The 16,125-nt window shown below is 45.2% G+C and overlaps 1 protein-coding gene across 7 annotated transcripts in view; it reads left to right on the top strand.

The window, feature by feature from the left end:
- The window catches only part of LOC144677377 (cAMP-responsive element modulator-like), a 146,332-nt gene that overhangs the window by 96,278 nt on the left and 33,929 nt on the right, over nt 1-16,125 (top strand). Inside the window, exon 2 of one of the 7 annotated variants that reach the window (XM_078537521.1) lies at nt 3,521-3,632. The exons of the other annotated variants lie outside the window; for them this stretch is intronic. Coding sequence (XP_078393647.1) covers nt 3,566-3,632 — 67 coding nt within the window. The 5' untranslated portion in view covers nt 3,521-3,565. The remainder of the gene's footprint in view (nt 1-3,520; nt 3,633-16,125) is intronic. 7 annotated transcript variants of the gene reach the window in all.

Genomic DNA, 16,125 nt, shown 5'->3' with positions numbered 1-16,125 from the left:
TATTCCTCAGTCAACATCACAATAACAGATGATCTGGTCATTATCACATTGCTGTTTGTGGTAGTTTGCTGAGTGCATATTGGCTGCCGCATCTCCTACATTACAACAGTGACTACAATTCAAAAAGCACTTAATTGGCTGTAAAGTTGTTTAAGAAGTCCAGTAGTTGTGAAAAATGTTATGTAAATGGAAGTCTTTCTTTCTGTATTTGTATTTTATGACCAAATTATGAATCAGTTACAAATTGACAGTTATATTATTTTTCCTTGGAATTATGTCATTAACCAATCAAGCCTGACACTTTTCAAAAATTAAATCCATAAGATGGAAAGATAAATAGAATCATAGAAATTTGCAGCACAGAAATAGGCCATTCGACCCATCATGCCCATGTCAGCCAAAAAAGAGTTACCCACAGAATCCCAGCCTTGGACCTCATTTTGTAGTCATGGTATTTATGTGGATTGTCCCATTCAGTTTCTGGTCAATGGTAACCCTCAGGATGTTGATTGTGGTGGGTTCAGTGATAGTAATGCTATTGAATGTCATGGGGAGATGGTTAGATTACCTCTTGTTGGACATCATTGAAATCATAGAATGGTTGCAGCACTGAACTCGATGGGACAAAGGGCCTTTTTCTATGCTGTAGACCTCTATGACTCTATGACTGAAGGAGAACATTCAGCCTGTTGTGTCCATGCTGGCTCTCTGGAAGAACAGCTGACCTACTTCCACTCCCTTGCTTTTTCCTGTAGTATCTCTGCAATTTATTTCTGCATGGATAATTATACAATTCACTTTTGAGGCTTCAGTTGAATCTGCCTCCACCACATTCTCAGGCAGAGCATTCCAGATCCTAATCACATGCTGTGTAAGAAAAAAAACTTTTTTCCCCATGTCACCATTGCTTCTTTTGCCAGTCACCTTAAGTCAGTGTCCGCTGGTTCTCGACCCTTCAACCAACAGGAACAGTTCTGCCCTGTCTACTTTGACCAGACCCTCATGATTTTTGAAAACCTCTATCAAATCTCCTCTTAATCTTCTATTTTCCAAGGAGAATGGCCCAACTTCTAAATCTATCCACATAGCTGAAGTTCCTCATCCCTGGAAGCATTCTCATGAATCTTTGGGCACAATAGTGGACATAGTTGAGGCCAAACCAGTGTCTTATACAGATTCATCATAACTTCCTTATCGGTCAATGCCTGGCACTTGTGTGGCGTGAATGTTACATGCCACTTACCACCCAAACCTTGAATGTTGTCCATGTTTTGCTGCATTTAAAAATCTAATTGATAACAGGAAACTATCAAATGTTTGTTGTTGGAAAATAAAGGCGTGTGTCTGCTGTGAATTGAATTTGGTGATCAGCAACTTAGTGTGCAAATTGGCTGTCGCATTTCTTTTAACTGTATCTGTACTTGATAAGCACTTTGGGTGGAATTTTCCATTCTGGGACTAAGTCGCATGGTGGGGGCAGGTATGGGTACGGAGTGTTTCCCGCCACGAAAGCTGGTGTGAATTTGCACCGTATTTCGTGACCTAATTAATTATGCAGACGGGGGTTTCTGGATGTTTTGTGTGGTGGGTCAGGCTGGATGGCTTGCGCCCCGCCAACATATCCGGGTGCCATATTTAAAAGGTGCCCGGACGTCAACTGACCCACCGCTGAAGATCCACCTCCTGGACGCTCCTGAAGATAGAAGATGGACCTCCTGGAAGATCCTGAAGACAGATGATCCACCTTCCGGAAGCTGCTGCAGCTGGAAGATCTACCTGGTAGATGCTCCACCCACCCACTGCTGCACATGGTGTTCCAGGGTCCACAGTCGCTGAAGGCCTACCACCTTCCATCCCTATCTCCACAGGTTGCCCCAGGCCTCCTTCAGATAAGTCCCATGCCACGTTGGTCTTGACATGTTTTGGACCGGCATGATATCCCACTGGCAATACGGACAATTGGACAGGGTGGACGATTCCTGTAGGGTCTTCATCTGCATTCCATTAACAGGTTGCAAAGCGGTTGTGAGGGGGCCTGGAAAATTCCAGCCTTCATTGGCTGTAAAGCATCGGAATGATCCGGAGGTCATAAAAGGCACTGTATGAATGCAGTCTGTCTTTTTTTTCCTTTCTTTCACTCCGATAGTAAACATCCTACAACATTGGGAGGTGGTGACGGGGTGCTACTTTTACCCCGCCCTCCAGATGGGTGGTAGAGGACCATTGGCGGGGGCTGGGGTGTTAAATTGGTAACTGACCCCAGCCTGCTGCAAATGCGCCTACTTCCAATTTAATTGTGGAGGGTTTGTGAGTGTCTGAGTAACCTGTTCCGCGGAGGCCATTCTGTTATTACAATATATTAATGAGACTCCATTCCTCAGATTTTGGGAGGTGTTAGAGTTAACAAATGTTGGTTGGGTTTTTCTGGTCTCTGGAGACTTGGGAGAGACAGGAGCTGGTAGATCCAGCAGGTGGTAAGTGCTTTTTAGGGCCAAGAGTTACAGGAATGTTTACTCCAGCCCCTGGAGCAAATATTCTGGCAAGACCTCTTGACCCCATTGCGATTGACCTCTCTCCCCTCAAATGGCCCCTCCACAATTTGCTGATTCCAATCACTGCACCTGATCTTTCCCTCTCTCCCGCTTTGCTGCAGCTCTCTACACCCAACCTGTTAAGCCCCGATGTTTTCTAATTGCTGGGGACTGTCCCCAGCCATTCTGCCTTGTGGCTTTCTAACACTAGCTTTCCTGCCTAACAGACAGCCAGCCTCTCCATTTACTAACTGCTGGGCAGGAAACAGTAAAAAAAAACGATAGAGGTTCTGCTGTTTAACTCGGCAAGACTTCTGCTTTCCCTGTTGCAGACAAGCACCCTCACTTCTTCCGCACTTCACTGTAAATATTGGGTCAATGTGCCAGACATGCAATTGAAAATATAAAAACAAAAAACTGCGGATGCTGGAAATCCAAAACAAAAACAGAATTACCTGGAAAAACTCAGCAGGTCTGGCAGCATCGGCGGAGAAGAAAAGAGTTGACGTTTCGAGTCCTCATGACCCTTCAACAGAACTTTGTACTTCTTCAAGGTAGGCATTTCTTAAAGAGGAGTAGCAGTCAATTAAACACAGAGATAAAAACAAAAAACTGCGGATGCTGGAAATCCAAAACAAAAACAGAATTACCTGGAAAAACTCAGCAGGTCTGGCAGCATCGGCGGAGAAGAAAAGAGTTGACGTTTCGAGTCCTCATGACCCTTCAACAGAACACAACAGAAACGTCAACTCTTTTCTTCTCCACCAATGCTGCCAGACCTGCTGAGTTTTTCCAGGTAATTCTGTTTTGTTATGCAATTGAAAATGTTAAATCCTGCATAGTAACAAACAAGATGTTAGACAGGAAACAATAATTCTCAGTCATCTCAGTTTGGAATGGCAAGAGGTTTGAAAATAAAGGCTGTTGTAATTGTTGAGTGTGCCTGGTTCTAGAACTTTGATAGTTTTGGTTTTGTTTTTAAATTATAGCTGAAGGAGTCAATATAACACAACAGTCTCTTAACAGCTGCTCCCATGAGTGAGAGAGAACAATTCTCAGAACAATACCTCAGCCATTCTCTGACTGAGAGCACAAGCTTTTGTAAGTTGCATGGAAGTTCTTCCGTTTCTTTACACTTTGTTTTCTAGGGGCCAACTAAAAGTGCATTCGGAATTATAAATGATGAACTTGTGCATTAGATGAGGAGAAATAAATTATTTTTCTAAGCAAACCTGAAAGTTTAAGGCTATTGGTATGATCTCTCAAGACTTGACTTCAAATTGCAGTTGTGAATACAAAATTGATCTTGCTACAGTTTCATGTATGCAGTGTTAGTGTGAAAGTAATTTTTTTCTTTTAATAGTTTAAATTGTTGTCTGCAATTGTATAATTACTACATTGCTCAAGAATTTCCTTTGAAATTTATATTTTGTTTAAAATTAAGTTGCTTGACAGCTCAAACCTTCATTACCTAAACAATCAACTGGTGTTCAATAAATTTGCTGGTGAGAATTAAAAATAACAGAGGAATTTTGTATCTTCAACACTATTCTGACATTTGCCTCGCTCTCAGTGCTATTGCAGGTTCCACTCAAGCAGGTCTGTAGGATTGCTGCAAACTGAAGTATGTGAGGTCACTTGTTTTCTCAGTGAGAGGTGTCACACTGAATGCCTGATATTTTTATTCTCCATCTGTAGATCACCTGTTCTTACATAATATTTGGAGCTGAGTGCTTTTCATTCAAAGCATTGACCACATTTGCACGTGCCTTGTCCTGGAAGCAGGTGGGAGTAATGTTTTCATGGCCAAGCTAGAGCATTTTGTCATAACCCAAATGGTCCTTAAAGGCTGCTGAGACAAGGGCCTCGATTTTCACTGAGGCTGGTTGAGTTGGGTAGATATTGGGAGGATGTTTCCACTTTTGGGAGAGACTAGAACCAGGGAACACAATTTAAGAATAAGAGGATGGAGATAAGGAATTTTTTACTCTCAAAGGGTAGCTAGTATGTGGAATTCTTTTCTGCAGAAAGTAGTGGAGGCTGGGTCATTGAATTTATTCAAGACAGAGTTAGACAGATTTTTGATAGACAAGGGAGTCGAGGGTTATGGGGGACAGACGGCAAAGTGGGCTTGAGACACAAGCAGATCAGCCATGATCTTATTGAATGGCAGAGCAGGCTCAAAGGGCTGAATGTCCTACTCCCACTCCTAAGTTCTATACCCCATCCCCAGGCTGTCTAATTTTCCGGACGCCTTTAAAGGGTACAGACTGCTTCCTGTTAAAAGCCCGCATCTGGCACTCCTGATCTGGCTGGCTCCGTTGTGGAGATAGGTATCTCCCACTCCTCCACATTTTTCATTGAGTTGGTGAGGTTTTTAAAGAGTCATGGTTCATGGCCCCTTAGAGGGGTCGTGAACCCTAGTGTGCATGAGGGGACCTTTTAAAAGTCAAGTTCACGTCCCCAGTGCCATCTCTGCCCTTCCATCTACCCTCATCTCCTCTCATGCCCCCATGCCAAGCTGTGCTTTCCACTCACCCCCTATAACCCCTCATGCCCCCAAGCCAAACCCTAGCACTTCCATGCCCATTGACCATTGACCCACTGTACACTCTCTAGAACCAATGAACAGCATAGTATATAATGGGATCTGTTTAAAAAAAAACTTTGGAAAATATAATCCATTGATAAATTTCTCCTATGGGAAAAAAAATCTGGCCGAAGCTAATAAAAGGGTCAATCATCCAGGCCCTTTGAAGCTTCAAAAATCACAAACCCTTGAAACCACTTAACTAATGTCAACAAACATTGTGAAATTGACTGCAGAGATCAGAGAGCACTGAACTGTCAATCAAACAATGTCTCCTCTGGGAAGCAGGCGTTCTTTTACATAAACAGCTGTCTGGGCTCTCAACCAACCGTACATAATGAGGTTTGGCTGAGAGCTAAGATCCTACTGTACATTATGGTGTTCATTGGTTCTAGAAATTGTACAGCGCCAGTGGAAGTGGACATGGAAATGCCAGTGCTTGGCATAGGGGGCATGAGGGGACATAAGGCAGAGCTTGGCATGCGGGCATGAGAGGCTTGAGCTGGGTGGAAGTGCAGAGCTTGGCATAGGAGCATCAGGAGACAGGGGGGTGGGTGGAAGGGCAGCGCTTGGCATACCAAGGGCTGTAGAGGCTGGGTCATTAAGTATATTCAAGGCTGAGATAGACAGATTTTTAATCAGTAAGGGAATCAAGGGTTATGATGAAAAGGCAGGAAAGTGGAGTTGAGGATTATCAGATCAGCCATGATCTCAATGAATGGCAGAGCAGACTCAATGGTCCGAATGGCCTACTTCTGTTCCTACGTCTTATGGTCTAATAGGGGGCCTGAGGGGCATAGAGGGTAGGCGAAGAGGCTTGAGCTGGCCTGGAATGGGAGTGTTCGGAGGGTGAAGGGGGTGTGAGGGGTGAGGGTTGGAGGGCCTTTGTGTATTTTTCATTGGGACATAGTCCCGCAGCACCAAAGAGGGCCTTTAAGCAGCCCGCCTCCACACCCAGCAGCTCCTATACCTGCTTCCACACTTCTTTCCAGGTCAGCTGGTTCAACTCCAGCTTGCAACATTGAAGATCCTGCCTTTGTGGGCACTTTCCCCTGAGGCGGGCAGGTCGAGCCGGGAATTTTCCTGACTCCCCCTTCCCGCTTCAAGGATGAAAATCCAGGCCTAGAACTCCAGCCTGCCCGCATATTTTACTCTCTCATAGATGCGTAGCAATTTGGATTTTCTAGGCTCCACCAAGCATATGGCAGAGTGTGCCTCCCTTATTCCTCATCACTAAGCTATGGAATCCTCTAATCCATCTTCCAGCCTGGATTCATTGTGGTGTGACCTTATTTTAGTTTAATTTAGGGAGATTGAATCATCTGCCAATCTCCATACTGCACCAGGCCTCCCACTCCATTGTGGTGAATTTTTAAAACTTGTTATCAGGAGGTGGTAGACACTTGCAAGGCCACATTTATTGCCCATCCTTAGCTATTCAGAAGTTAGTGGGGTTGGGCTGCCTTAAACTGTTGTAATCCTTGTGATGATAGATAAATAGCTCCCACAATGCTGGAGGGAAAAATAACATATTGCACCTCTCTGAAATTTAGAAAGCACTTCACATCAAATTAATTGCTTTGAAGTGCAGTCAGCAATGAGATGAATGGATCAGCTTATTTTTGGTATTATAGATTGAGGGAACAATGTTGGCCTGAAACCAAGAAAATCTCTGTTCACCTTGAGTAGTGCCATGGGATCTTTAACATCTATCTGAACAGACAAACAAGTCCATTCATGGTTTAACATCTCATCTGAAGGATAGCGGCTCTGACAATGCAACACTCCTTCACTGCTACATTGAACTATCAGCCCAAATTACGGGCTGACATTCTGGAGAACTAAAATCATAAGGACATGGATACTAGAGCTGAGTGCTAGAGGAGAGCAACTGCCCTAAAAATCAAGGCAACGTTCACTTGATATGAAACGAAGGAGACCTAGAAAAATTGAATGCCTTCTGTGCCTGGAATCATTTATTTTATTCATTCAAGGAATGTGGGTGTCGCTGGCTAGGCTAGCATTTATTGCCCATCCCTAATTGCCCTTGAGAAGGTGGTGGTGAGCTGCATTCTTGAAATGCTGCAGTCCATGCTGCACCCACAGTGCTGTTAAGGAGGGAGTTCCAGGATTTTGACCCAGCGACATTGAGGGAACGGAGATATATTTCCAAGTCAGGATGAGTGGCTTGGAGGGGAACTTCCAGGTGGTTGTGGTGTTCCCATGTATCTGCTGTCCTTGTCCTTCTAGATGGTAGTTGTCGTGGGTTTGGAAGGTGCTGCCTTTGAACCCAGAAGGTGGTGGTGCCTGGAATGATACCTGACCCCTGAAGAATGTGGTCACAGTAGAAAACTTAAGTGTTTAGCTCCTTTCATATATCTGCCAAAAAATGCAGCCCATGCCAGCTTACAGAGAACTTCAGCAATATCCAGGTTTGGGCTATAACAATGTAGGTAATGTCTGTGCCATCTAAGTGCCAGATAATGTCTACCTTAAAGGTGAGAAAGCTCATTCATTTTCTGTGACCTTCTACAGCACCACCATCACTGATTCCCCAACAAAACGCTTCGGGGCCACCACCTGGAAGTTCCCCTCCAAGCCACTCACCATCCTGACTTGGAAATATATCACCATTGCCGTTCCTTCGCTGTCACTGGGTCAAAATCCTGGAACTCCCTCCCTAACAGCACTGTGGGTGTACCTATACCACATTGGCTACAGTGGTTCAAAAAGGCAGCTCACCACCACCTTCTCAAGAGCAACTAGGGATAGGCAATAAATGCTAGCCTAGCCAGCGACGCCCACATCCCTTGAATGAATAAAAAAAAATGATTCTAGGTCCCCTTTGTTTCATATCAATTGAATGTTGCCTTGATTTTTAGGGCAGTTGCTTTCCTCTAGCACTCAGCTCTTGTATCCATGTCCTTTTGATTTTGGTCCTCCAGAATGTCAGCCCGTAATTTGAGCTGATAGTTCAATGCAGCAGTGAAGGAGTGTTGCATTGTCAGAGCTGCTATCCTTCAGATGAGATGTTAAACCACAAATGGACTTGTTTGTCTGTCCAGATAGATGTTAAAGATCCCATGGCACTATTCAAGATGAACAGAGATTTTCTTGGTTTCAGGCCAACATTGTTCCCTCAATCAATAATACCAAAAATAAGCTGATCCATTCATCTCATTGCTGTTTGTGGGCCTTGCGACATGCAGAACTCACAATAATAGTGGCTGCACTCCAAAGCAATTTGTTTGATGTGAAATGCTTTCTAAATTTGAGAGGTGCGATTATGTTATTTTTCCCTCCTCTAACAGAATAAATTTCACAATCCTCAAGTTGATTAGACAATTTTACCCTACCCTGCTTTTCTCTTCAAACACTCTGGTGCAATTGTGAGTGGTTCTACCAATTCAGGAACGGACAGCATTGTGACTTACAAGATCTGTCATGGTATTTTCATTTTCTGTTTCACTGCTTTTCAGGTTTGCCCTGTGTGGTAGATAAGAAAATACTTCTTACTGGAACTATTTCCAGGCTATTATACAGACATGCTTATTAAGGAAACTGAGCTACAATTCCCCTGTGTCACTGAAGTCCAGCTGGTTGCAGTTCCTCCCACATGTCTGAAGGTCTGCACCATTTGTGTGTGATGCCTAATAGGGTGTATAAAATTTTGAAACCCAAATTCCACTGTTCCACTTTTTAACAGATGCTTCTTGTCAAAGTCAATGATTTGTTTGATTCCATATGTAAAGATTATTGTGAGCATGCGAATTGATCCAGCACATGAAGTACATTAATTTTACTCTCAAAAAATGAAACTGGTCCAGATCAAGGCACCTGAGTAATTAATTTCGCACAAACCTGATAAATTAGAGATAATCTGAACCCCAGGATATTTGAACCTTTTCACTTGATGACCATTCTCTTGTTCAAGAACTGGAATTCTAAAAATATATAAATTTGTTATATATAGTGAAACACATAATTAAATTTGGTTGGAGGTTAGAAATAGCAAAGGCAAATAGTTACTGGTGGAAGTAGATGTTGGTCCCCTGACAGTAGCTACACTGTAGGACAGAGTATAAGTAAAGAAACGTTGTGGGCTTGTAAGGAAGGAACTGCAATAACCATGGGTGATTTTCATCAGCTTATAGATTGGAATATATGAGACAGCTTCTTAGAGAAATAAGTTCTGGATCCAATCAGGGAGCAGGTTATTTTAGACCTGGTAATGTGTACTGAAGCAGAGTTAATTAATGACCTCATAGTAAAGGATCCTAGGTAAGAGCTATCATAACATGATAGAATTTCACATTCAGTTTGAGGGTGAGAAATGTGGGCCTGAAAATAGAATCTTCAACTCAAATATAGGCAATTATAAGGATATGAAAACTGAGTTGGCTAAAGTGGAATGGGAAAATAGGTTCAAGGATAAGATGGTGGAGAAGCAGTAGCAGACATTTAAGAAGTTTTTTTTATTCATTTACGGGATGTGGGTATCGTTGGCTAGGCCAGCATTTATTGCCCATCCCTAATTGTTCTTGAGAAGGTGGTGGTGGGCTGCCTTCTTGAACCGCCGCAGTCCTGTGGTGCGGATACACCCACAGTGCTGTTAGGGAGGGAGTTCCAGGATTTTGACCCAATGACATGAAGGAACAGAGATATATTCCTAAATCAGGATGGCGAGTGATTTGAAGGGGAAATTGCAGGTGGTGGTGTTCCCATGTATCTGCTGCCTTTGTCCTTCTAGATGGTAATGGTTGTGGGTTTGGAAGGTGCTGCCTATGGAGCCCTGGTGAGTTTCTGCAGTACATTTTGTAGATGGTACACACTGCAGCCACTGTTGGCCGGTGGTGGAGGGAGTGAATGTTTGTGGAAGAGGTGCCAATCAAACAAGCTGCTTTGTCCTGGATGGTGTCAAGCTTCTTGAGTGTTGTTGGAGCTGAACTCGTCCAGACAAGTGAGGAAGAATTCTATCACACTCCTGACTTGTGCCCTGTAGATAATGAACAGGCTTTGGGGAGTCAGGAGGTGAGTTACTCGCCGTGGGATTCCTAGTCTCTGACCTGCTCTTGTTGCCACAGTATTTATACGGCTAGTCCAGTTCAGTTTCTGGTCAATGGTGATCCTCAGGATGTTGATTGTGGAGGATTCACCAATGGTAATACCATTGAATGTCAAGGCGCGATGGTTAGATTCTCTCTTGTTGGAGATGGTTGTTGCCTGGCACTTGTGTGGCGTGAATGTTACTTGCCACTTGTCAGCCCAAACCTGGATATTGTCCAGGTCTTGCTGCATTTGGACATGGACTGCTTCAGTATCTGAGGAGTCGCAATTAGTGCTGAACATTGTGCAATCATCAGTGAACATCCCCACTTCTGACCTTATGATGGAAGGAAGGTCATTGATGATGCAGCTGAAGATGGTTGGACCTAGGACATATAACTCTCTCAACAAAGATATATCCTATTGAGAAAGAAACATTCTACTAGAAGGGTGCACCATCTGTGGCTGAATAAGGAAGTTAAGAATGATATCAAATTGAAAGAAAAGCCTTATAATGCTGCAAAGATTAGTGGTCAGCCAGAGAATTGGGAACATTTTAGAAATCAGCAAAATATGGCTAAAAAATAATAGAGGTAAATTTGAGGATGAGAGAAAAATACTAATGAGAAATATAAAAACAGTCAGTAGATCCCTCGATAAGTATAAAAAAGGAAAAGAATACCTCAAGCAAAGGTTGGTCCCCTAAAGAGTGAGACTGTGGAATTAATGATGGGAAACAAAGAAATGGCTGACACTTTGAACAAGTATTTCGTATGTTTTCACAGTAGAAGACATCTTAATTTTAGAATAAAATCAAGAAGCAAAAGGGAAGGAGAACATTAAACAATCACTATAACTAGAGAAGTAGTACTAGGAAAATTAATGGGACAAAAGGCTGACAAATTCCCCTGTAACTGATGGCCTGCATCCTAGGGTCTTAAAAGAAGTGGCTGCAAGAGATAGTGGATGCATTAGTTGCAATCTTACAAAATTCCCTCAACTCTGGAAAGATTCCAGCAGATTGGAAAACTGCTAATGTAAAACTGCTAATTCAAGAAAGGAGGGAGACAGAAAGAAGGAAACTATAGGTCAGTTAGCCGAATGTCTGTCATTAGGAAAATACTAGAATCCTTATGAAGGAGGTAGTTGCTGGACATTTAGAAAATCATAATCTAATCAGAAAGAGTCAGCATTTTTTGAGAAAGGGAAACAGTGTTTGACAAATTTATTAGAGTTCTTTGAAGATGTACCAAGCAGGATGGATAAATGGGTACCAGTAAATGTCGTGTATTTGGATTTCCAAAAGGCATTCAATAAGGTGCCACATAAAAGGTTACTGCACAAGATAGGAGCTCATGGGCCGGGATTTTCCAGTCCTGCCACCAGTGGGCATTGTTGTGGGCGGGGTGGGAAAATTTGGAGACCCGTTAAAAGTCAACCGCTCTCCAAATTTTCCCGTCCCGCCTGCGATGATGTTGGTCGGGGCAGGAAAGTTCCGCCCGTGGTGTTGGGGTGATAAGTTTACATGGATAGAGCATTGGCTAACTAACAGGAAACAAAGGGTTGCCATCATTTCAGGATGGCTAACTGTAACTAGCAGAGTGCCACAGGGATCAGTGCTGGTGCCTCAACTATTTACGATCTATATTAATGACTTGGACAAAGGCACTGGGTGTATTGTAGCCAAATTTGCAAATGATACAAGAGTGAGTAAGAAAGCAAGTTGTAAGGAGGATACAAAGATTCTACAAAGCTATATGAATAGGTCAAGTGAGTGAGCAAAAATTTGGCAAATTGACTATAATGTGGGAAAATGTGAGGTTGTCCACTTTGGCAAGAATAATTAAGCAGAATATTATTTAAATGGATGGTGACTGCAGAATGCTGTGGTACAGAGGCACCTGGGTGTCCTTGTACATAAATCACAAAAAGTTGACATGCAGGTACAGCAAGTGATTACGAAGGCAAATGGAATATTGGCTTTTATCGCAAGGGGTGGGTGACATCTAAAAGTCGGGCAGTCATGCTACAACTGTACAGGGCATTGGTGAGAACTCACTTGGAGTACTGTGTACAGTTTTGGGCTCCTTACTTAAGGAAGGATAAACATGCATTGGAAGTTTGCTAGGCTGATTCCTGGGATGAAGAGGTTGTCTTATGAAGAAATGTTGTGCAGATTGAGCCGAGACTCATTGGAGTTTAGAAAAATGAGATGCGATATGATTGAAAAGTATAAGATTCTGAGGGGGCTCGACAGGGTAAATGCTTCCCTCATTGGGGAATCTGGAACTAGGGGGCATAGTTACCTAATAAGGCATTTCCCATTTAAGACAGATATGAGGAGAAATTTCTTCTCTCAAAGAGTTGTTAGTCTTTGGAATTCTCTTCCCCAGTGAGTAGTGAATGCTGGATCATTGAATATATTCAAGGCTGATTTTTTTATTGATGGGGGAATCAAGGGGGCGGACTCATCCCAGATTTGCACTAAGTGTAGTAGCGGGTGGGAAAAATGTTTTTCTCACTGGCTGCAATGGCGGGTTCTCACGCAGTGTCGTCCCAATCCTGCCTCATTCATCATGCATTCCCTGGAAACACACTGTTTTGAAGGCGGGCGGACTCTCATTCACCCACCATACCATCACCTCGCTGCTTCATCACGCCGGATACCCTATTTAATGTGCAGCTGTGCGCGCACCTCAGTGCTGGAAGCCAGGACTCCTGCACAGAAGACGTGACCCTGAAAGGCAAGAAAACTGCAGCCGCCCCACCCCAGTTTAGTGACATATCCCTCGAGTGCCTTTTGGACACCGTGGAGGCTCGCCATGATGTCCTCTACCCCTGCTCTGGCTGCAGGAGGGGCAGCAACATCACCAATCCGGCTTAGGAGGCGGCGGCAGCAGTGGTTAGTGCCAACACCCTGCAAAAGAGGATAGCCATCCAGTGCCGAAAGAGAATGAAGGATGAACTCCGTTCTGCCAGGATAAGTCACACTTCTCATCATTCTCAATTCACAATCATAAACCCTTCACACATCCACAGGGATCACATTCACTGCCAGTTCAAGGGACATCACCATTCACTGTCTCACACATACCATCATTGTCCTCATCCCGTCCATGAGACCATTCACCACCCACACGTCAGGCATACTTAACACCTGGTCTGCCAGGCATCCCACTTACACTCTCTCCATTTACATTCATGCAAGATAAACTGGCACACAACAAGAGGGAGAGGTCGTAGACTGGTGGAGGAATGCCTGAAATCAAGGTTTTCACGGATGTTGAAAATGGTCATCCAGCTGGCCAGCGAAGATCTGGACCATTCCTGTGCTGACGGTGAGGTCGGCAGTGCTCTAACAAGTGAGGATCCACAGTGCAACATCCATCAGACAACCATGCTGTGAGTGATGTGTCCTGTTTCACAGGCCACTGACATGCACTAATTATCTCTCTTTGCTTTTACAGGCACTTCTGGGAAACAGCCGACAGAGTCCGCGACCCAGGGCCTCCAATCAAGCCCCAAAAACACCTTGGAAGAAGAAACTGAAGGCACCCTCACTGAAGACACATCATAACGTTCACCCCTACCCTCCACCAGCACAGAGACACACACCTCGGTGGGACCTAGCTTTCGAGTAGCCTCAGGATCACGGCCTGGTGAGCACATTGCACTGTCTGATCCACAGCAGGTGGTGGCAGGGACTTGCCAGGTTTCTGGCACTCAGAGGACTGCCAGAGGCTAGAAATCTGCTGAGTCCAAGTCAGATGACGAGCCTCTGGACTCGGTCATACCTCAGTTTCTGGAGCTGCAAAGGCAAACTTGGGAACGCCAGGAAGGGATGTCTGCTGCACTCCTCAGATTGCAAGGCACAATGGAGGTGTCCGTCCGCCTTCAGTCTGAGATGGTGGCATCGGCATGCCAACACACTGAGGTCAACACTTGTAGGATGGCAGCCATCATAGAGACCTTGGTCCAGGACATCGGCCTTGCACTGATGCGAGGGCTAAACTGAATCGCTGACACCATATTTGGCCTCCAACAATGTCAACATGAGAAGGCTCACTTCAGCTACCCCTTTTCCTCACGGAGTCAGCCAGGGGCTGTCAGGCACCCATATGGAAGAGAATCAGCAGGTGCACACCCTGGAGCCATCCACCCAGGTGACTCTGGGAGTGTCCAGACCATCTGAACCCTCTCTTCCCGTGACCCCAGCAGCTCCGGCTCCACAGGCTGAGAAGAGTGCCACAGCAGGACCTCGAAAGCAGACTGGGGCCCTCCAGGTCTCGGCCCTCCAGAGAACGCCCACCGAGGTCATCACAGACAGGGCGTAGCAGTCAGCAGGCTGCCTCCACCTCTGCTGTGGATGTTGTGGGAGCACCAAGATGTAGCGGCAGGATTAGGAAGGATAAGATGAAGCTGTGCAGCCTGGGTGCAAGTGTTGATCACTTGTACATAATGTTCACTATTGTAAATAAACTCCCAAGAATGTCTCCCTGCCTATGGCTCCTTAACAAGGAGCCATGTGATGAACAGTGTTAGTGTCACTCATATGTAAATCCTTGGTCTCAGTCCAGGGCCTCTTCCCTGTGCTTTGTGCAGCCTTCAGACCAAAGTGATGGTCTGACCTCACAATCACTGACACATTACTGATGCCTGCACCTCAATGGTGCTTGTCATTGCTGCCAGAATGTCGTGGGCAGGTGTCACAGGGTTCTGTCAATCTCTCTGTGTGCTCTCTGCACCTTTGAGGTGGGGCTGGGCCCCCATCTTGGCAGCATCTGTGACCAGTGACGCTGTGCTCCTGAAGGGTCAGGTGCTGAAAGCTGACAAAGGATCAGTTGCATTTAAAGTTTCACGACTGCATCTCCATGATATGACCCTGATTACAGAGCACAAGCGAGCTGCTCTTGGCCAGACAGAATTCAGACATTCACAGAGGCTATGTGAAGATCTGTGGAGTGTCCTCACTGCATGTCGTCATCATCCTCCTGAAATGGAGTGACTATTAGGGCCTTCACTGAGTCTCCATGACGGGAGCCTTATCACACAGGGTATGTGTGCTGCCATCAGCCAGACTGGAGTCAAAGATTCACAGATGCAATGTGAGGATGTATGGTGTCTCCTCACTGCATGTCGTCATCCAGCTCCACAAATCTAGCAGCTATTAGGGTCTCCCAAGCTCTCCTGCCGCTTCTGGCCAGTGCGATGGCCTTATCGCCATCACTGTTGCCTTTGAGGATCTCCTCACCCTCCATCCCCGTCGACATCCTCCTAATCGGAGAAGACATCCAGCTCCTCAATCTCCTCGTCAGCCAGCTCCTCCCCCTGTTGCAGCACCAGGTTGTAAATGGCGTAGCAGATGACAACGATGCATGGCACCCTCTGTGGATTATATTGCAGGGCTCCACCAGACTGGTCCATGCACTGGAACCTCATTTTCAGCACCCCAATGGTTTGCTCCACTAAGGTGCGAGTTGCAGCATGAGCCTTGTTATACTTTTGCTCTGCTGCAGTCTGAGGCCTCCGCTTGGGTGTCATTAGCCACATCCTCTGCGGGTAGCCCTTATCCCCAAGGAGCCAACCCTGCAGCCTCTGTGGACCCTGGAAGACGCCAGGGATCTGAGATGGACTGAGAATGTAGTAGTCGTGGACATTTCCTGGGAACCATGCGCAGACCTGCAGGATGCGCATGTGGTGGTCGCATACCAGCTGAACATTTAGTGAATGGAAGCCCTTGCGGCTGCGTAGTTGACCGCTTGTTGCGACGGAGATCTAAGCACCACGTGAGGGGCATGGACAGGGTGGATAGGGAGCAGCTGTTCCCCTTAGTTGAAGGGTCAGTCACAAGGGGGCATAAGTTCAAGGTGAGGGGCAGGAGGTTTAGGGGAGATGTGAGGAAAAACTTTTTTACCCAGAGGGTGGTGACGGTCTGGAATGCACTGCTTGGGAGGGTGG

The sequence above is a fragment of the Cetorhinus maximus genome, chromosome 3 (genome assembly GCF_964194155.1).
Source record: "Cetorhinus maximus chromosome 3, sCetMax3.hap1.1, whole genome shotgun sequence".
Taxonomy (NCBI): domain Eukaryota; kingdom Metazoa; phylum Chordata; class Chondrichthyes; order Lamniformes; family Cetorhinidae; genus Cetorhinus; species Cetorhinus maximus.
Note: the sequence above shows the minus strand (reverse complement) of the source record. Positions and strands in the feature narration are given on the sequence as shown.